Source organism: Halictus rubicundus, chromosome 12 (genome assembly GCF_050948215.1).
Source record: "Halictus rubicundus isolate RS-2024b chromosome 12, iyHalRubi1_principal, whole genome shotgun sequence".
Lineage (NCBI taxonomy): Eukaryota > Metazoa > Arthropoda > Insecta > Hymenoptera > Halictidae > Halictus > Halictus rubicundus.
The window spans coordinates 1,515,178-1,537,405 of record NC_135160.1 but is presented as its reverse complement, the minus strand read 5'-3'; the positions used below and the strand labels follow the sequence as shown (position 1 = coordinate 1,537,405).

The 22,228-nt window shown below is 41.1% G+C and overlaps 1 protein-coding gene across 1 annotated transcript in view; it reads right to left on the bottom strand.

The window, feature by feature from the left end:
- The window catches only part of Hr4 (nuclear hormone receptor 4), a 74,127-nt gene that overhangs the window by 30,896 nt on the left and 21,003 nt on the right, over positions 1-22,228 (bottom strand). The window contains exon 2 of the mRNA XM_076798617.1: positions 4,233-4,337. Coding sequence (XP_076654732.1) covers positions 4,233-4,332 — 100 coding nt within the window. The 5' untranslated portion in view covers positions 4,333-4,337. The remainder of the gene's footprint in view (positions 1-4,232; positions 4,338-22,228) is intronic.

The window sequence follows — 22,228 nt, the reverse complement described above, 5'->3', positions numbered from 1 at the left end:
TCATCCATGTTCAATTCGTGCATGTCGATTCAACAATGACAAAATTAAAAATCATCTTCGTTCAATTAATTTACATGTTCAGTTCCAATTCCCCATCGATTACAAAATTAAACATCATCCCACGTTAATTCATTCGCATCGATAATCTCTTTAAAGCAACCGATTCTCCATCAAATACAAAATTGAATATCCTGTACGTCCCGATTCGCCTAAGTTCACCGATGCCTCCACGCCGAGCCGGGTGAAAACAAGTAGTCGAACCCGTCACTGGTCAGACGCGGCGAAAACTATCCACACCTTCCATAGTCCTTTCGTACGCGAACAGAAACCGATCGCTGGGGGTAAACCGACCGATCCAAAACTCCATCGGTCGTCCCCTTAACTGCCACAACGGGAAAGGTAACCTCCTCGCGCACGATCGTGCCGGTACGGTCGCGCCATGTCGCAACAAGTCGCGGCACCCGCGAGCATAATGGGGTACGGTGAATCAGAGGATCCGGTGGTTCGTCGAAACGCGATCTAATCGGTCGTTTGTGTTCCGCGTGCGAACCGATTGTCACTGTTGTTGATCGTCGCTCGTCCCGAAGCGATCCTGTCGCGACTCGCCTGATATTCCCATATTGTTGCATTCACGAGGACCGGCTGGGTCCCCGGTCGGGAGCCACTGTCGTCAGCGAGTGAATTGCGTCGTGCACGCGTCTTCAAAGTATGACGTTGTTCGCGTGGCGGCTCCAGGGGAGGGGGGCGAAAGATCAATGATTCTCGGCGCTGCTCGCTGATCCCGGAACCCGCGTCCCGCGAGAAAAAACTCATTCATGCCTTGGGAAGTGCGAAGCATGGGTGTCTCACGGCTCCGAGAGAGGCACCGACGCTTCTACCACGGTTCGAGATCGAATACTGGCGACTCTCTCTCTCTCTTTCTCTCTCTCTCTCTCTTGGCCAGTGACAGCTGAGCCGAGGACTATAGTGACTGCGCGCCTGCTCGTTCCCCAGGTATCTCCTGCCTCGCGTCGCTTCCGGCATGACAACAATCCAGGTTCAGCGTCGTTGCCATCGATTCGGCTTCCCGCCAACGCCAGTCTCTGACCTTTAATCGCCAGTAGGTCGAGGGTCATTGGTATCGGCTGCGTTCTCGTATGCAACCTTCTCGAAAAATCGATGCAGCCTGAATGGTCGACGCTGGTTCTCGCCTCCGTCAGGATCGACTTATTCGTGTTCCGGTATTTCTGGTAAGAGGTCCCTGGCTGATCAAGATCGCAAACGAACACTCGCCAGGTCTCCCAGTCCGCGTGTTCTCGCGAGTTCAGATGAACTAGCTCAGGGTGCACGTCCCGGAGACCGCGTGGGCGATCTTCTACCCTGCACCGTCCCCAGCAACCACCATCCCCGCCATTTCTCCAGTTACCTTCCTCCGTTCCAGCTGCGAACTTACATATATCTCTCTCTATCGCTTCTTCTCTGTTAGAGTCAGCGACGTATCGGACCCCGGATTTTATGGCACCCCTCATCGAGGACTACTTTCTTGCACCATCGTCTACCCCCAAAATCTGACGGCTAACACTTTCGATTCCGGAGACAATAGACTGCTATCAAACGCTCGAGGACGTTGGGTCCCCCGCCCTGAACTTAAAAGGGTTTTCCACCCTTGCGAAGGGCACTGCCCTCCGAGTAAAGAAAATTCTGATTGGGCATCACTTTCTTGTATTTCAGTGCGATCTTACAAGGTCGTTCGGATAATAGAAGTTTGTTGTTTCCTTATACAGAAGGTGACGCGACTGTCCTTTGTTGGAATTTACGAAATTAATTGTCGAAATTAAAAAATAGTAAAATAGTACACTGGAGTGTTGTTCGTATGATAGAGGCTCGGTTAAGGCTTCGTATGGACGGGGTGTAGCATTAATTGATTCGGATAATCGAGGCTCTACTGTACTGTACTCTCGCGACACATTTGTACTGATAAAGTGGCATGTAGAACTACGCGAGTTGGCACTGTCGTGCAATATTCTCATGCCTCTCTTAACGTTCTCGCGTTAGGCTACCCTCATGGTAACCGATCCGTCCTAGCCGATCAGTACCACGCTCAAGACACAATAAGGGGGCGAGAAACGGGTGCTGTGAAGTGGCTCAGGGCCGGGTCCCCCCCGAGGCACTTATCGAAACACACCGATCCAGGATCAGGATTTCCAGGGGAAAAGCTTAAGATACACAGTTTTATCGGCGGACGAGGTCGCTTAAGGTGTTACGCCGCGGAGAGGTCTTGCGAAAGGAGTTCGAGCTGCCTCGAGTGGCCCGAGATGGGGTTTAAGTAGAACGGGTACGCGATAATGGAGCCGCGCGACCACCGTTGCTCTTTCATTGTTTCGCGGAATCGACTGTACCATGGAACAGAGTTCGGGCAAGTGTAATTTAACCGGGGCCGAGTAACGTTTACAGCGGAACTATTGCAAACGGTGTTTAAAATTTCAAATTGTTAAAATCATAGTTTGAATAAAAAAAAATAAATTCTTAGCATGCCAAATTATTTCACCCTCAGATTAAGATGAATTACAATCAATATCAATCGATATTGCATAGTTCAATAAAATCAATGTAGCAAAGGAATAAATAGACAAAATTGTAAATTCCTTCATTCAATTTTACAGGTTAAAATTGCTCGGATAAAATCGATGCAGTAAAAAGTAAAATCTAATTTGTAAATTCTTTTATAGTATCGAATAGAATGGAGTAGTTATGTAATTATTTAATTGTTTTCTCCGTGAATTGAGAGAAGGGACGGTCGCGTGTCGCGGGAGACAGAAGACTAGCGGTTACGGGGTGAAGTTAATCGCGCAGGTGGTCTAAAATAACGCTGTGATTCGCGGGATAGAAATACTTGGGGACAGTGGGACGGGAGATGTCTCGGTAGACCGAACGCGAAACTACTTTGTTGACACCGTTATCTAAATAAACTCCCATCGGTTGCGTTAATGGTAGACCCTCGTCTCATTGGAGAGGAGTCAAGAATCCTAGTAGACGCGTAGAACCGATGCGACGGGATGACGCGTGTATAATAAATTCCCGCGCCGTTGCAAACTCTTTAGACCGGCCGCGTTTGAATGTTGTGGTTCCTCTAATGATAGCGTTCGAGCGTTCCGCGACTCGCAAAGCGGAACAGATGAAACATGATTGATGCTCGGGGGCTCTTTTCGTTCGTTCCGAGCGTCGCTCGTAATACGCGCGGCTCGTGAAAATCGGCGCAATAAGAGTATCAAATGCGGCATTATGGGCGGCAACTAATCATTACGGTTGCGCTGACCACTTTCGCGATACTCGTTCCGGCCACTCCGAATAAGAAAAGATTGCCTACACGCTCCACAAGCCAGACAATGATATACGATCCCCTCGAGAAGACATAATTACGACGGCGAGACCCCGCGTACAGTATTGTTTCGTTTCTTTCGTCGTTAAGGATTCCTTGCCTAGATAATTGCCAGACGATATTGGAAGCACGGCAACGATCGGAGATGCCCGAGTTCATTGTCTACCCAAGAAGATTTCCTACGAACAATGAGAAACGAACGGCTCTGCTCGTTGCAAGACAAACGTACGCGAGATTCTCCATTTTGAGATCGAGATATTAAATTGTTTCTGGATGCATCGAAACAGCTGTTCGTTGTAGCATGACATTTACACGCTGCTTATTGTCACTGGGCTTTGAATGAAATTGTTGGTTGCGGTGTCTAGATGAAGGTCGTGATTTTTTGAAAAATGAACGGGAGACGTGAAATTTTTTTCTGTCCACGGATGGATGGCTGCCTAATGGATTTCTACAGTTGTTTGTTTAGCACATGCGAAAGCCAATGATTAATGTGAATGATTAATGGTTGGTAGAATGTGGAGATGATTAGACTGTGGATTTTTTGCGTTTGTAACAAGATGGATAGGTGAAATGTGAAATAGTAACAACATTAGAGTATTTAACACGTTCCGTGCCAAGCCGTTTTTGCTTGACTTGTCGTTCAGGCTATTTAATGTTTGGGCATTAACTAAATATGTCTGTGTGTACAACCGATGGTACACGGGGCACGGAACGTGTTAAGAGTATCATAATATTATTGTTAGTTTATGAAAATTATTTAGAGTCGAAATGCTATAGGTCCACAGTTTATAGGTGATGTACAGGTTGTCCCGAAATGTTACGTTTGTCAACGTTGGAGAAGCTAGAAAATTGTAGAAAAATTGTAGATTCTCACCGTCACTACTACATCGGGAGTCGACCTTTCTCCTTTTCAACTTGAGGTCTTGAAACAAGCTCATGTTGTCTAGCTCACACGGGCTGCTCGTAAGGGTCATAATTCCTGAAAACAGAATTACGAAAAAATTAATACCACATCTATATCGTAACGAACAGTTCATTATACATACGAATTTTGTATAGACGATAGAAAGAGTTCAATATACAAGGACAATCATCAAGTTCAACGTAAACTTGATGAAACCTTGAACTTTGTGAAGGCACTAAATAAACATCAAAGTTCAATAAATTCAAAATTTATAATTATACGCGCTGTAATTTGAGTAAATAAAATTGATGAAATAGAGTGCATTCATTTCTAGAAGCTCTTTCAGTGTTTGTCGTTCAGTGGTATAAAGCCTAATTATTAGGAAAATTAATTCTAAGTGGAAAAAGTTCAGCATGGAAAGGTTATTAACCCATTTGTCCCACGAACGGCTCAAATGCGTGCAACTATAGCAAACGATATGTATTTTCTCGAGACGCGGCAGATGTTGCAATATTTCCGAACAGTTCTGCCACACGATTGCAAATTCACTGAAAATAGAATTATATGCATCGACCAGTAGAAAATTGACCCAAATTGATGTCGCCAGCACGTGTTAAATAGTTCCACGAAACAATAAAGCACACTTCTATTAACTAGTCTTCAATCTAGTCGCATAGGCTCGAATAACGTGCACTTCGATCCGCAGTAGCAATTTGCAAATATATATATTCTGCAGCTAAAAATCGAAAACGAAATTCCATTCGACAGGAATCTATAAACTATTCGCTAGCCAGAATGAATTAGGTTAATTGGATTCCTAGGGTAGCTTACATTCGTTGTGATCATTGAATTCTGAATTCTAACTTGCAAATTGAAGTTAGGGAACAGTTTCGAAGAGAGCTTTGTCTGACTTAATCCTAAGAATATTCAATTAATTTCTTAACTTTGCCTTACCGTTTCAGGAGACAATTATACTTTCAATAAATTATACATACGATAAAACTACATTAAATTCTATTTTTAAAGTCTTGCTATGCTTGGATAATTTTTGTGTATCGTATAATTATAGTCTATTTTTTTTTTAAGGAACGGTATCAGGAATTGCGACAGCCAATAATTATTTACCTCACCCCCACGCCCACGCGTTAGAAACTTGAAAGGATTATAGTGGGAAGAGAAAGGTTTTTTGAGAATAAACAAGACCCGGTCATTTGACTTTCTGATTCTTCTACGTTAATTGATACGATTCTACTCTCACCTAAGCTTATCAGAGTTATTCAATGAATTCATCTCGAGCGTTTTAAATCGAACAATGATTCTCTCAAAAGTAGACTAATCGGTTTCTTGCGTCGGTCCTTCATCGGTGCCATATCGCCGGGAAAATAGAAACTCAATAAAATTAGATTGTTTAAATTCGCGCCTCGCCTCCTACGAACCGAATCATTGGATCTCTAATCGATCTCGCGCACGAGAGTCGCTTCTCGGATAATAGTTGGAAGTCATCTTGTTCGGTCGAGGATATCGGCTATCGCAAAAGAGAACGGACTGAATGTGAAAGTACATACGTGTGTTGCACGCACGCGTTCGCGATTACGGCGAACGCATAGTTCGCCATTAACCCCTCTTTAGCCAATAGCATACAATTGGATCGTTGCGTGGCAGTATCTTTCAGCGGTGGACCGCGCGAAACCATGCTATTCGATGGGGCACGAGCTCGTCTTAGGATCACGATCCTCTATGAAAGCTTCACGGAATCTTCCTGCGTTGCGCTGTGATAGGATAATTAGAGGCATGATCCGCCGGAGATGTTCCCTAACTGCGGAATCGCTTTTGCACCACCCCCGTAAATTAACATCGATTCTACATTTCGATATCCAGCGCGTAAACTCGAATCCGAAAATCCGTTGCTCCGTCGTTCCGTGTTTTTGAGAAATTTCATTTTGAAACGCAGATGTCGCATTCTCGACTTTGAGAATTTTTTCTGATTTCTAAGTCACCTTTGATCTATTTTCTTTGCTGCTGGTGAAGACTTTTCAGACACAAGAATGATTTGTTCTATTAAATATTTTTTTGTACTAGCCGTATGAAGGGTTTCAGACCGGTGCACCAGATCAGTTTGATAACGACCACTCGCCGGAGCGTTCTGATAATGATAAGTCGCGTCTTATCGTCGGACGCCGGTTGCGTGTAATTAACGGCGAAAGAAGAGGCGACAGAGAAACGTTGGTTTAATGATCGTGACGCGGGACTAGGCGGTCTATGACACACCATCGGTCGTTTTAATAAACACAATGTGGCGGATAGTACAGGCCAATCGCGTGCGATCGCTTGGAAGCAACTAGATTTGCATGTTGCGAGGCTTTCGGTCCCGCTGGTTTTAAGTTTCATGGTGGTGGACGATCGATCTACCGCATTGTTAATTTTGTCGGAACGGCGGCCAGTGAGATCTTAAATGATTTAGGACACCAATCCGAATTTCACTTACCGACCCGTGATTTTGTTACTAGTTATGCAGGATGAAAATCGAAAAACTTTGAAGCTACTTTAAGTAAGTACATCTTAAAGTTTAAATTAATTGATAATTATTGAAGTTAAAATTGAGCAGTGGGAAGCGTGTCGAAGAAAATTTGACTGTTCATACGTCATGATTAGATGTTATCGCACTGGTAGCATTGGTACTGTTGCGACGTTTATCAATCGTTTAAGGAACACGCCTGTTCGGTTAATTGGAACCTCGGGTTCAACGCAGAACCAGGATCATTATTACTCCAGTTCGTTTATCTTTAACTTTGCAGAAGTTTAAATTCGGCTGCAGCCACTTTGTGCCAATAAATCGCCGATATTGGTCTACAACCAACTCGAAGTCCTCCCGGGTTGAGTGGTAAGAAAATGTTTACAAATCGTGGCAAAACTTTCTCAATTACATCGAACGCTTTTAATTCGCTGATTTCTCTTTAATACGGCCAACGGCGTCAAACACTTTTCCTCACGTTCTGGACGTGCCTCGTCTATTATCTAATGCTGTGGCTTCCTTCTAGCGTTACGTAAAACCATCTTGACTTTTTACCTTCTATTTCTCTGAACAAAAATGTGGTGTATTTGCTTTGTGTTTAACGCGTCGACCGCTGCGTCGGGTGCCCGTGAAAGTCACAGAATGTCACATATTACAGATGGAATATGATATGAGTAATGAATAAAGTATCATAGAGTAGGATAAAATATCATACATCATACATGGAGTATGATAGAATACCATACAGTCATACATAGAGTAGGATAGAATATCGTGTATCATACACAGAATATGATAGACTATCATACATCATACATGGAGTATGATAGAATACCATACAGGCATACATACAGTAGGATAGAGTATCGTACATCATGCATGTAGTATGATAGAATATCATACATGACGAATAGAGTATCATACATCTCTTCGGAGTATCATACATCTCAAATAAAGTAAGATGGAATATTATAAATGATGGAAATAGTATTGTACATTTCAGATACAGTATGATAGAATGTGACTCGCAATAAATAGAGTGTGATAAAATATCATACATGACGAATAGAGTATCATACATCATGGACAAAATAAGATGGAGTATTATACATTTCATATACAGTATGATAGAATATGACTCGCAATAAATAGAGTATGATATTCTATTATACATGACGAGTAGAGTATCATACATCATGGACAAAATAAGATGGAATATTATACTTGATGAAAAGAGTGTTACACATTTCAGACACAGTATTATAGAATATGACTCGGAATAAATAGAGTATGATATTCTATCATACATGACGAGTCGAGTATCATACATCATGGACAAAATAAGATGGAGTATTATACATTTCAGATACAGTATGATAGAATAAGACTCGCAATAAATAGAGTATGATATTCTATTATACATGACGAGTAGGGTATCATACATCATGGACAAAATAAGATGGAATATTATACTTGATGAAAAGAGTGTTACACATTTCAGACACAGTATTATAGAATATGACTCGGAATAAATAGAGTATGATATTCTATTATACATGACGAGTAGAGTATCATACATCATGGACAAAATAAGATGGAGTATTGTACATTTCAGATACAGAATTATAGAATATGACTCGCAATAAATAGAGTATGATATTCTATCATACATGACGAGTAGAGTATCATACATCATAGACAAAATAAGATGGAATTGGTATTGTATATGTATGTGTGACTCGTAATAAATAGAGTATGATATTCTATCATACATGATGTGCAGAGTATAATACATCTTAGACAAAGTAAGATGGAGTATTATACATTTCAGATACAGTATTATAGAATATGACTCGCAATAAACAGAGTATGATAGAATATCAGACACGATGAAGTGTGACGAGAATGTCCCACGTAATGAACAGAGTATCATACAGCCTATCGTACTCAGAGAGAAAGAGTAGCATTCAGCTCGCGCTAACAATAAGTATCATACACCTTGGCATCTCTGACCCGCATGCATTCCGATTCCTCTTTGATCGAATAAATTACTGTGACTCGACGAATCTTTTTCTTAAGCATTTCAATGAAAGAAAAAGCTGTCAGACCGTCTTCAACGATGCAAAGAAGCACGATTGGGGTGCTTGGTGGGCCGCGCGGCCATTCAAAGATTAAGAAAGAAAAATCCGGTGGCAGCGGCCCCCGCCGGCCTAACGAAAACACCCCGCGCGGCTCGGCTCGGCTCGGCTCGGCTCGGCACTCTCATTGTCAGTCAAGTGCATCAAGTGTCTCCGCGTGTGAAAGTGGCTTAAGCCGGCTGCGGAGCAGAGCCAGCCACGTGGGCGAGCGCGCTGTTGCGTTGGTGATGGTGAGCGACGCCAGATGGCGGCTACGTGCACCAACACAGTCTCGCGGCGCATCCAAAGTGTCGGTGCGGGGGGAGGGTGGTTGTCGCGCGTGCGCGGCCGTGCGCGCACTAACACACAGGGGTGCTCTCGCGAGCACAGCACGCATGCACCGCCGGTGTGTGCATACACTCTCGCTGCTCTCGGCACTGGGAGAGCCCCGCGAGCGTGCATATACGTGGTGCACCGGGGTCCTTGCTCCCTGCCGTATGTGGGTCACCAGTCTCACACACACCACCGTTCTTGCGTAACCAACGCATGCATACTAGCGGCCTGCACATGCACACACCGAGACGGAAAGTGCAGCCAATGCACTAACCTACGGTCTCTTCTTGAGAGGCCGTCGCCGAGCCCCGTCTCGTGTGTACACACGCGTGTCCGTGTATATCCACTGTGCGCCACGGCTCAAAGCAAACTACTCGCTATCTTGGCCAAGCTTTTTCGAGGCCTGCGATTCACCCTCCTGCATAGAACCCACCCGCGTGTTATTTGCTCCATTAAAGAGACGCTTCCGCTCGAACCGGCTTTTCGGCCGATTCCCGGCAATCAGGCCTGTCTGAATATTTCAGATACGATGGGATATCGAGATCGCAACGGGCACACTCGCACCGACGTCTTTTGCGGATTTTCGAACAATGAAACCGTTATCCGAACGGGCGTCTGGTAGACCGGTTACGTTTCATGAAATTTCGATCGACGCAACCAGTTGTCTTTTGTTTCTAATCAAACAATTCTGGTCGAACCTTGCACTTGTTACCGAATTTTTTTTTTTTTAATTTATTTGTTTATACAGGTCGCATCAACAACTAGGTCATTAGCGACCACAGATATTATATCATAATATTACATTATTATGTCTTTGTACTTAACATATAAGTCACTTATAAGTATACTGAGGAGAACAAATTTTGTAATTGTTATATGCACACAATATTACAAAGTGTGGAATTCCCGAATTTTTGTGAAACAAAATGTTGTCATGTACTTCAGAATCTGTATAGTCAAACCTCCGTGGGCAACCGGAGTTGTCCTCGCCCTTACGAGCAATGTCGTTGCGAGGAGGAAGAGGAATCGAGATCCCTCTTCTTTTCTTCCAACGTTACGCTCCCCCCCTCCCGTGTTTCTAATCGAACCTCGGACGTCGCTCGATAATTGTGACGTTGTGTAACCAGTTGTTACCGTGTTTTAGATGCGTTACGAGCACCGGGAACGAGATTAAACGAGCTATTTCTACCAGTAATTTCAAACCTGAGAAATAGATTTTCATGAATTTCTAAACGCCTTTTGGTGTGAATGTTATGCGCATTAAATTAGTATTGTACGTCGCAGACAGTCGCACAGTAATAATTGTACATTCATTATTCTTCCCCATTGTTTCAATAACGTTATCGACCGACCGTACGAGAGCAGATCCTGCAATTAATGAAAGAGGTGTATATTATCGTGCAAATATTCAGAGAAATCGTTTTTTTAAATCATTAGCAATTACATGTGATCAATTATATTAATGAATCCCAGCCGAAGCTCAGTTTACGTAACCATTGATTTGTACGTGTCTTCTCAAATTAGTCTGAAGGAATACTTGACTCCTCCATTCATTATGAAATTTGATTTATAATTTTTTACTGGTACTGTGAACTTTCGCACACGGTTATTAAAACCAATGTGCTCCTCGAATTAGTTTTATGATTGTAGTGCATAATTATATATTATAGAATGTAGTCAACGAGATATTAAGAAATTTTGACACCAGACCTTAATGAAAAATAACTCAGTGGTAGCAAACACATCGCACTACACTGTTTACTCGATATACATATAAAACACGGGTCTAGCCACGGACATATATCGGCCAGGACATACTATTCTTTGATCCACGCGACCTTACACTTCTTGGACTCTCACGGAGTATACCCAACGGCAGTGGGGATAGTTCTGGGACTTTTATCGGCTAGGAATATGGGACATATATAGAGTAAACACTGCATTAGTTTAAATCGTTCTCACAATAATGCATTTTCCGTTTACTGTCGTGGAATTTGCGACGATGCTAGGACGATAAAATCTGTCGCAACTATTTTATATAATATACATATACTATTATAAATGTACAAAATTCTATTTCTCAAAGGAGAATTTTCTTGAGAATCCTCGAACCACTCGCATAATGTCAACAAACACGAATAGCACGTCGATGTTTCCAACATTCAGTTCCGCGAGTACACTGATTACATAAGGAAACGAAAGGTTAGAGACTTAATTTTATATAACAAGAAAGTAGAGTTTTCTATTACCGGCGTTACCTAGGGTAAGCGGTTATTGCGACATTTTCAATCGTATGAATATTATTTTTTCCCCTACGCGACAGACAAACAACCTAATTATTTTTCAAATACACTTTCAGACGCTGAGCTGGCATGATAATTATCACAACAGGAAATCGCGTTACGCAATTCATTCAGCGGTAAGTGAAAATCATCAATAATTTATTAAAGACTTATTAATGCAACGCATCGATCAACGGAGTAGAGCAGTAAAATCAATTTTTTAATAAGCTGGCCTAATTTGTCAAACTAGTAGGTATTCTCATCATAATTCAAATACTGTTACCTACGAAATAATTGGTATCACTGGTTGATACATTCGCCTGAAATTTCATTAATGAAAGTGTTATCAAGCTTTACTTCTTTAAACAATAAAATTGTTTGTAGTATGCTTAAAAATTACGTATGTTCTCGGTTTCATGATAGATAAATTCACGAGACAATTCTATTTTGTAGCATTATAAAAATTCCATATCCAGCCATTACGCGAAGTATGCGTGTTTCATTATACCTCTGCAGAACAATATTTTCCTTCTTCGTTAGCAGGGAGACCTAATATTTACCTCGCAACTCATTAACACCAAACCTACCGAGCACCAACAGTGACTGGCATGCGTTACCTGATAAAAATGACAAGACTGAATTTATTTAGATTCTGCGCGATTTTTGTTATACCACTTGATTAAACAAAAATTTAAAAACGTTTTTCTAAAACACCCTTCTGTCATAAATTCTAACGAGCACGGTCCAACAAATTGTTAGAAGCACTTTTTTCTTTCTACTTTCCATAAATATTCTATAATAATATTTTAGTAGTATAAGAACGAGTCAGATTATAATAGGATAGAATAAAAGGGTTAAAGAATTTCCTAAGGGTAAAATTTTCAAAAAGTTCCACGCGAAAATTTCTTAAACAAGAAACAGAGAAATTGGAACATATTTTCTACGAAACGGAAGACAACTGTTTATTTCGATGTCGGCTTTATAAGCTCGATTTCTATCGCGCGAAAGGCATTGTCACTTTCAAGCGAAGGAAGAAGTCGGCGAATTTTGTTGTCCAACTTCTGCGAACTAGAAAACCTGGTGAATTCAACGTGACATATTTCCGTCAGGTCGGTACCATCATCGCGAATCGATTGTAACAGAACGCGTAATTTTCTGTGCCATGTAGATTTTACCGCTATAGGGGCCGGCGACGGTGAAAGTGACTCTCCCACGCCATGACATCCTAGGTCTACTTCCCTCCCACCATGAGCGAGTCTAACCTCTGTCTCTCTCTCTTTCTCTCTCTCTCTCTCTCTCTCTCTCTGTCTTTGTTCTTCTCTGTTCCACCTGGTCTTCCTCGTTTTTGTACCCCGGGCTCCTGTGTTCGACCGCGCACGATCCGATCTCGCGTCGTGCAAGAGGAAACGAATTCTTGACAATGGTAATGAGCCGCGGATAAAATAATGGCTCCTCGAGCGACCAGGAAACTTCGTGGCGTAATTTAAACGCTGCCCGCAAGATTGAGGGCCTCGAGCGTAAAAGGATGCCCCCGGGGCGAGCGTCAAAATTACAAACCGCGGGGAAAGTGAATTAACGGAGATTAATCTGCGGTGGAATCCAATGCCGACAGATTTTTACCATGCAATTATCGAATACGGCGTTTCTGGGCACCTGCCAGAATTTTAGCGACACGGGAAAGACTTTCGTTTTGACTCAGCATTACTGAGAAATCGTTCAGACTCTTCGATGCGAAATGACAATTGGGGATTTTCCAATTGAGAAGAAATTTTCTACTGCTTTTATCACTCAATTTTTCACTAATTTAAAATAGTTTAGTATTTTTGTGAATCAATATTCAATTTCTATATCGATTTTTCAACTTATGAGAACATTTTTGTTAAATTTAGTCAAGTAATATTAAAGCCCCTCTATTTTAATGTCGATTTTTTAATTTATCAGAAATTTTGTATTAAATTTGTTCTTCGTATTTAATTTTTTGTTCGGTGACATTTTTTTTCTAATTTTAGTGAATCGATATTAGTACCCCTCAATTTTAATTTCGATTTTTCAACGTAGGAGAAATTTGCTATTAAATTAATATGTGCTTTATTAAAATGTGCTCACACAATAAATGTGTATTATTCATTTCTTTTAAATCGAAATAGAATTTAAATTTAAAAACCAAAGAATCCGTAGTCTTCCAGGAAATGATTAAAGACAACGAAATTCTAAACTAAAAATCAGTCAATGAATCACAAATCTGACACAAAAAGTTTAAGTTTGTACATTGTCGTTATTTTGGAGTATCGTTCAGACTCTTCGATGTGAAATGAAAATTGGGAAAGTGAGAATTCGTTTTAAAATCCTCAAATCCTATATCGATTTTCCAATTGGGAAGAAATTTTCTACTGCTTTTATCACTCAATTTTTCACTAATTTAAAATAGTTTAGTATTTTCGTGAATCAATATTCAATTTCAGTATCGATTTTTCAACTTATGAGAACATTTTTGTTAAATTTAGTCAAGTAATATTAAAGCCCCTCTATTTTAATGTCGATTTTTTAATTTATCAGAAATTTTGTATTAAATTTGTTCTTCGTATTTAATTTTTTGTTCGGTGACATTTTTTTTCTAATTTTAGTGAATCGATATTAGTACCCCTCAATTTTAATTTCGATTTTTCAATGTAGGAGAAATTTGCTATTAAATTAATATGTGCTTTATTAAAATGTGCTCACACAATAAATGTGTATTATTCATTTCTTTTAAATCGAAATAGAATTTAAATAAAAAAAAAAAAGAATCCGTAGTCTTCCAGGAAACGAAATTCTAAACTAAAAATCTGACAGAAAAAGTTTAAGTTCGTGCATTGTCGTTATTTTGGTGAATCGCAACTGCAGCAACTTTTCCCGGGCTCCCATCGATAAAACTTTCACTCTCGTGTTAATCGGTAGTTGAAACTCGGTTTATAAAAGCCGAGCGCTTACCGTTTCCGCGGTAAAGAGATTAACCGTGCCGACATTAACTCAAGAATTATGGATGTACTTAACATGGTGGATAATTCGCGTTATCGTGCGCTCGTGAGACGGTTCGAGCGAGCTTCGCACGCTTTATCTCCTCGCGCGGTACCGTTATTTGAAAAGCCGCGTTATCGCTTATCTGGGCCGTCTTCGCGGATGCGTGACAGTTCTATTTTTCACGTCTCCACCTTCGAATTGACTTATCAGCGGAAACGGCGAATAGCCGCCCGGTGAATGTTAATTAAGCGACTAAACGGTCGCGTACCGAAACTATCTTTTTTCCAGAACGGTGTGGTTCGTAAAAAAAGGTAATGAACGAGGATGTCAAAAAACAAGTTTGTTATTGAATCAACTGTTTTATGTAGTACATCTCGGATCATACCATCATATTCCTATGACTGTACAGGAGTGACTATAAATTATTTACTTCACTTCGACCGTTTCTGCATGAACGTGTATTTTCTTCAATAGGTCATTGCATAATTACTCCTGCATCGAAATCATTCGTATTTCAGGATTCCGTTCAAACACCACTAAGCTGAGAATATTTGTATATTTATAACGCAAAAGATCTTTCGAAAAAAGTCCAAGGATCTTGCAAACACAAACTCTGTTGAAATTAAATACAGTTGCAGTTTGTTCCTAATTTATTGAAACCTATAACGAAGATATATTTGAATTTTGTTTTTTTTTTAATATTTCTGGTAGAACGCAACTTCGTAGTTGCTACTCGTTATTATTGCGGACACCAGTGAGTCAACCGAACAGCTTTGTGTTAATTTACATTTTTAAAGACTGGTGTTAATATAAATATTCAACTCGAGTTCAATTTTGTTATCTTCTATTACCGTGATAGACGTATACCTTTCATTAGAAGCCTAGGACAAAGGCTAAAAAAAGAAAAATTAATCGTATATTAATTTTTAGGGGGCCATTGTAATGGAGTAGCTCAAAAAAAATTTTTTCTTTCCATTAAACGTATTGAGGAAGAAGACAAATTTCTAATTCGCTAGAATTTGTTGCAATCTTGGTAGAAAATTTTTATTTTACATGAAGAACCGTTGTAAATGCATAAAGGGAGAGAAGAGTGATAAGTAGACTGCTGACCTTTATTCATTTAAGGCTTATGAAAATGTTCAAAAAATACCAGAATATAAATATCTACAGAATTTAATAAAATTTTCAATGATTTTGGATCTACAAAGGTTGTTCCCACTGATAATAGGATTTTATTTGATTCCACTTTCTCAAAATTTGTCTATGAAAATTACATAAACATCCTCAGTCTGGTGATAAGTAATTTTCCCACCCGCGGCAGCAACTCGTCCGGCAGGAAATCTCGGGGCTAGGATCAACGACAATAGGTCGCCGTTTACAGGCCGTTAGGTGGGTTACAAGAGAGGAAAAGAGAGCTCGGTATGGTAGGACAAGGTAGGAAGGAAGAAAGGTGGTAAAGGCGGAGGAAGGAAGGAAGGAAGGAAGGAAGGAAGGAAAGAAGAGGGTCGGCTTACCCACGCACAACGAGAAAATTTCTCCGGCGAGCGGTGCGCGCGACAATGGGGCAACGTTATAAATATTCCCTCTTAATTCGTCTTACGTGTCGGCACGCGGCGAGGAAGAGGGAAAAGGCTTCCTCGAGTGCCGAGCAGACACGGGAGAATCGTGTCTTTCGGATGCTCGATACACACGAGTCGGGCCAACCAGTGAGAACGGCCAGTGAGAGTCGCCGCTCGGTACGTTGAACCTCCGCAGTGAAAGTTTCTATTATACCACTGGCCTTACCTTACTTTTCCTATGGCAAGCTCTGCCATGTTGTGTCATAAGCCGACGAGCGGCGTGGAAACATCGAATTTCGCGTCGCGTCGTCGCGCACGCCGTCGCTTATGCGAAAATATTCGCACACCCTTTCGCAGTCTAATATCGTCAAATGTAAATTCTATCCACACGAATTCATTTCAATGGATTCACGATCGTTCTTTTAGAGTTTTAGAGCGTCGTCGTGACAATTAACCCCTTTGTCCCACGATTTATTTCACTGGCACGACGAATAAAACTTTTATTCGATATACTCTGCTCCAAATATATTCGTCTCCAGTCTGACTCGCCATTATAAAGCAAGGGATGCACTTCCTTGAAATGGATGATTCCTTAGGTCATTTGAAAAAACTTTTTCCTTTGCGAAAATATTCTCCGCGGCTTCGTTGAGGAGTTATTAACGAGAAACACGGACCAATCAGGGCGCGGCAACAGCGGACTGATCGGCGTCACGCCCCGCTGAGCGTGACGTTGTCATTGGCCAAGGCGGAGTCCGTCCGCTGTAGCCGCGCTCGGATTGGTCCCCGTTTTTCGTTAATAACTCTTTAAAGAAGCAGTGGAGAACATTTTCGCAAAGGAAAAAGTTTCTTCAAATGACCTCGGGAATTACCTCTTTCAAGGAAATACAACTCTTCGGGAATTATTGAAATTTAACTGTAACGATTATTTAAAATTCTTTTTCTTAGGCTCTTCGAGGATTGTAGTTTGCCACATTGGCGAACTAAAAGTCGTAAATAAAGGAATTAATGTTATTGGTTAGTGGAATTGAATATATGGGCGAAGTGTTGAGGTTACGAAGAAGAAATTAATTGTGTATGCTACTTTATCGCGACAACTGGGGACAGCAAGGTGATTTCTCAGCTGGGGGACGCACCTGCTCGCACAGCTTCCTCTACAAAAAGTGGTTTGAAGAATTCCGAATCAATTTATTACCATCTACAACGAGTCTCGACCTAAACCCTTTCGAGAATCTATAGTGTATTCTAGCATGATTCGGGGAAACCAAGAAATTCAAAATGAACTTGAAAATGTACGAAACGTTGAAACGTCTAATCGACAATATTCCTAAGATTATTTGAAATAATAATAAGAAAGCGAGGAAAATGCTTCGAATAAAAACCTTCAATTTTCGTCAAGCAAAAAGAATTGAGAAAAGATTCTTGATTCAAAAATTAGCTTTTCGTCTTCATAAAGAACCTATAAATTTTGAGACAAATCAACGCAGCAGTTTTTGCAATATTTTGTATTGCAATTGGCCCAGAAGAAAATCAGTTCAGCTAAGAAAGATTCATTGCAGATGGAAGAGCTAATTCTTGTTTCATTAAAAGACTGATTTTGCACGAGTGAAATCCTTAAAAACCCGAGAACCACTTTTGATAGTATAATAAATTTGTGCCCAACGTATAGAATTATAGGTGAAAGCCCCCGGTAGTCTAATGAACGGCTGCATGACCAGTTTTGCTCATCTATGAAAGACGCTAATTGGGTCGGAAGGGATTGAGTGGAAGTTTTATACAGTGTGAGTCAAAAGCACGAGACCCGAAACGCACGATTAATGAAACAGGATGATATTATTTTACGATTGTATAGTGAAACTTCTGGAGTCAGTAACTATAAGAACTATGTCTGCCTCATTCTAGGATGAGTTTTCTAGAATCAGTTTTATCGAGCTTTTACCAAATAATATTTCTCATAATTATTGTTTTTTATTTTCTTTTCACGTTTACAATTTGTGATTTTACCTGGTTTTCGACTTATTAACCCTTTGCCCAACAATATCGAGTCGGATAATAAACATGTATGTTATTAATTTCCTGTAAATCGAAATAAAATTCTATTTTGTTGTAGTTGATATATATTTCCCGTAGAGAAAACATAGGCATACGATAAATATAAACTATTTTTTTTTCTATGAAATTCTGAACGATGAAAAATTTCTAATCATTATAATCACAAAATAAATAGTAGTGCAAGGGGTTAAAACTACTAATAATGAAAATCTATTTAACCCTTACTGGTTGCAGTTGAGGTAGGGAATTCTCTATCAATTTATTTCATAACAGATACCTGTTACTGACTGATCAAGATGCGCGCATAAAAAGCTCAGGGTTGATCGATAAAGTGCGAAACACATTCGTAAAATACGAACATAGTTATGTCCGAGAATTCTCCAATTTACCTAAAAACTATTTCGAATTGAAACATTCGTAGAAATTAATTGGAACGATCAAATCGCTAGAATTGATCTCATTTTCACAGTGAATGAAGGCTTCGAACAAGAGTGCAAGAAAAGATAAGGTTCTTATTCATCTCTTTCTATAAAACGGTCGGATAGACTGAAAATATGTTGACAGATCTAAGGTTAGTGTCCGCCCCGATATTCCATGGTCAGTTCCGGCGATTAGCGTATCGGGGAAAAAGCGATTTCGCCGGGTCAGCGCATAGCTGGCTCCGACTGTTGCAACAGGAATCGGCTAGTGACGAAATTGCGCGAAGCCCGTAGAACAATCCTCGGCCCCCTCGTTCTACAAAACCGTTCTGATATTTCGATCGAAGAAAATCCCCGTGAAGTTCACCGGCCACGATAGACGGTGCGCGCACACCGAGGTCCCCGGCACAGCCTCGAATCTGTTGCAATCTGGAGCAAAAGTCCACGTTGTTGCGAAGCACGAACGACGAACCACGCCGGGTTCCAGGTTTTCTATCGTTTACGCAATCGACCGTGCTCCGACCACGACGCGATCGCTCGCGATCCGCCGAGAAAATATTGTAGCAAATCACGCTGGCCGCCACTTCCGCGCGATAAAAGCTCCAGTTTCATATCCCCCGATGAAATACAATCGACCGGCTGTTATGGGTGTCATCGTTCAGCGAATTTTATGCATCGCTAAAGCGATTTTCCTCCTATACTTCCGTAAACTACAATTTCGTGCTTGATTTACAGGCGAACATCGCCGGACCACTTTTACACTTTTATATATGAAAAACCTGTTACGCTGCTTTCGTTTGCAACGCTGCTTTTTGGAAAGCAGTCCTCAGAAAATCTTCACTAAAGCACGTATTTTTATATTCATATTTTACAGCGAAATAAAATATATCGTAATCACTAGACTGCGGATTACATGCATTTATCACAAACATGAGTGGGCATAATTTAAAACAGCGAAAACTTTAAAAGAATTTAAAAATACTGTTATATTATTTCCGAATTATTAAACGTATTAACCCTTTGCACTCGGCGCTATTCTCATTCTAAAACTACATTTTTCTTTCGTCTTGGAATATTTTCATTTTATTCATGCGAAACTGATCCGATTTCCACATATAATATGTAAATGTTTAGTAATCTGTTAAATACAAATTTTGTAATGTAGCAAATACATTGTAATACTTTTTGTAATTTCTTTGAAATAATGCCACAACAATTTCTAGTGGTGCTTCAGAGTCACCACTCGAGTGCAAAGGGTTAAGAAAGAAAATGATTTCACTCCGGTTTGTTGCAATTCAGGCAGAAAATTTTTATTTTGCTTAAACATCCGCGAATAAACGTGTATAATTTCATATATATTTGGGACGAAATTTCTTATTTCAGTTTTTTGAATATAACTTGAGCACTACTATAAATGTGTCATTTATTTGTAATTTCGAAATACTTTAACGTTTTATTAACCTAACACTATCATACGCTTGTGCATAATGGCTTGCGGGTCGTCGACTTTCAGCGAAAAATAAAAATTGATCAACAATAGTAATCTTTAGGTGAACAGACAGAGAAAAGCGATTAAAATAGTTTGTGAAAAATTGCCTAGAAGGTATCAGAAATCCGAGTATTATAAATTTGTGATAAATAGTCTAAAGTGACAAATCGATTTGATCTCTCTGAGGGACTGATTTAATTTAGCAATAAGAATCGCTCGCAAAATGCGGAACTAAGCGAAGACGAGCGAGCGGCCGTTAACAACAACTGTCTCCGAACAACCCGGCGGAAAATCGCACGGAGTCTAAAACGACGAATGTAGCACAATCTCGCGGTTTTAATTCGGCGGTAGTTAAATCATGATTGCGACAATCGCTGCCGCCTTCCGCGAACAATTTCTATTTCGCGTCTCCGATGCGAGTTAGATAGAGAGTAACTCCCGGGAATATTCTGCGCCAGTGCGCATTCGGTCGCGTCGCGGAGTCGCAATTGTGATTTGCAATTAGCCAAGCGTGCAATTGTGAAATCGCGACGCGGTGTTATTGACCTGGAGGACACGCCGACAAACCGACACCTCGTTGCACCACGGGAAACCGATTCCGCGGAACTTCTTCGCGCCGCGGAACTTCTTCTCGGCGAAGAAAACAGAAAAAAGAAAAAGGAAAAAGAAACGAAAAACCCGCCGAGAAACTTCGACCGGGGAATAATTTAATTTTCCGTCATTGGAGCGAAGTGAAAGTCGACGAACCGTTTGAGAGAATCGTGGCTAATCCAATGAAACTGATATGCGGCCCGGAGAATCTCAATGTAGTCCACCGCTTCGCAATTAATCGTTTTCTCTTTTATACTTGATTTTTCTCTGGGAATATGTGTATCTAGAATTATTGCTCTTCGGCAATGACGAAATTAGATCGTTGTATCGTGACTTTGAAACTGATATACGTCCAGGAGAATTTTCGTGTTGTTCTTGCTTAGCAGTTAATATTAGGTCTCGTCTTCTTTGGAAATATATTTATAATTTTTGGTTTTCAGTAGGTTAGAAGTTAGACTGCTGTGTTACTTTTAAATTCGGACAGTTTATTTCTAATTTATGTTGCACTTTATTTATTTCTCTCGTTTTTAATTTTCGTTTTTCGTCTAACCGACTTCTAGATCGTTAGCGACATGTCAGGTTCAGTTTGACGATTTGTAAATTATTTTTGTAGCGGAAAGAACTGTCGCGTTCGAATATTTCGAGTACGCAGTCACGTCACAGAGAGCCACTGTTCGCGAGATAGTTTCACGTATCTGAAGAGCGAAGGCTGCTCCAAATTCCCCAGCTAAATCGAAATCCCCATTTTCCCCCAATATTGGCCACGGGTCGTAATGTTACACGATCACTCGGGTTGTTAGCACGTGCTAAATTCAGTTTAAAATAGACCTCCTACCTATGTGACGACCTTGCAGCACACTCATCTTCGCGCACATGGTATGTCACAGTTTCGAAGCTTTCGAACCGCTATGTATCCAAAAAAAGAAGAAGAAGACGCCACCGTTCCTTTCCTAGGGACTTTTCCAGTGGGTTCACGGTCGAGGTCACGTTGGATCACATGGTCCGCGATGATTGTCGAACAGGACACGATTGTATCACCAAAGGTGCACGCAAAACTGGGATCCGCATGTAGATCGTCACTTTGGTCTAACACTGAAGATCGTCGCGTCGATCGGTAGCCTGGTTGACACTCGACGATCCATTATCCGGGATTCGATGATCGCGAGGGTGTCCGGGAACGGTTCGGTTACTTCCGCGATCGGTCGGACGGTTAAAGATCGACTGCCGGAAGAAACGCGTTCGAAACGGTTCGCGCGGAGCAGTCGAAGTGAACGCCTCGCACAGCCCAAAGTTTTTGGGCCACGCGATCCACCGAAGTCGTGGATCCACGGTGCTTGGTGGTGGTGGCACCAGTGACCTCGATACCAACCGAGACCCTCCAATCCCAACGCCCAATGCCAAAAACACGACACGCGTGGACGCCGGGAACTTTTACTCTCTCGGGCTCCTCCGCGTGATAGCGCGTCCGAGAGGAAACGCGAGATCGACAGGACATTCCGAGTAATTCACCTTGGACTAATGCCGGAATAATGCATCCGAGACGCGAGATAGTCTTTGCGAGCTGAGCTGGCTGTGGGAATCGAACGATCGAGCTGATCACGGAGATCCAGGACGG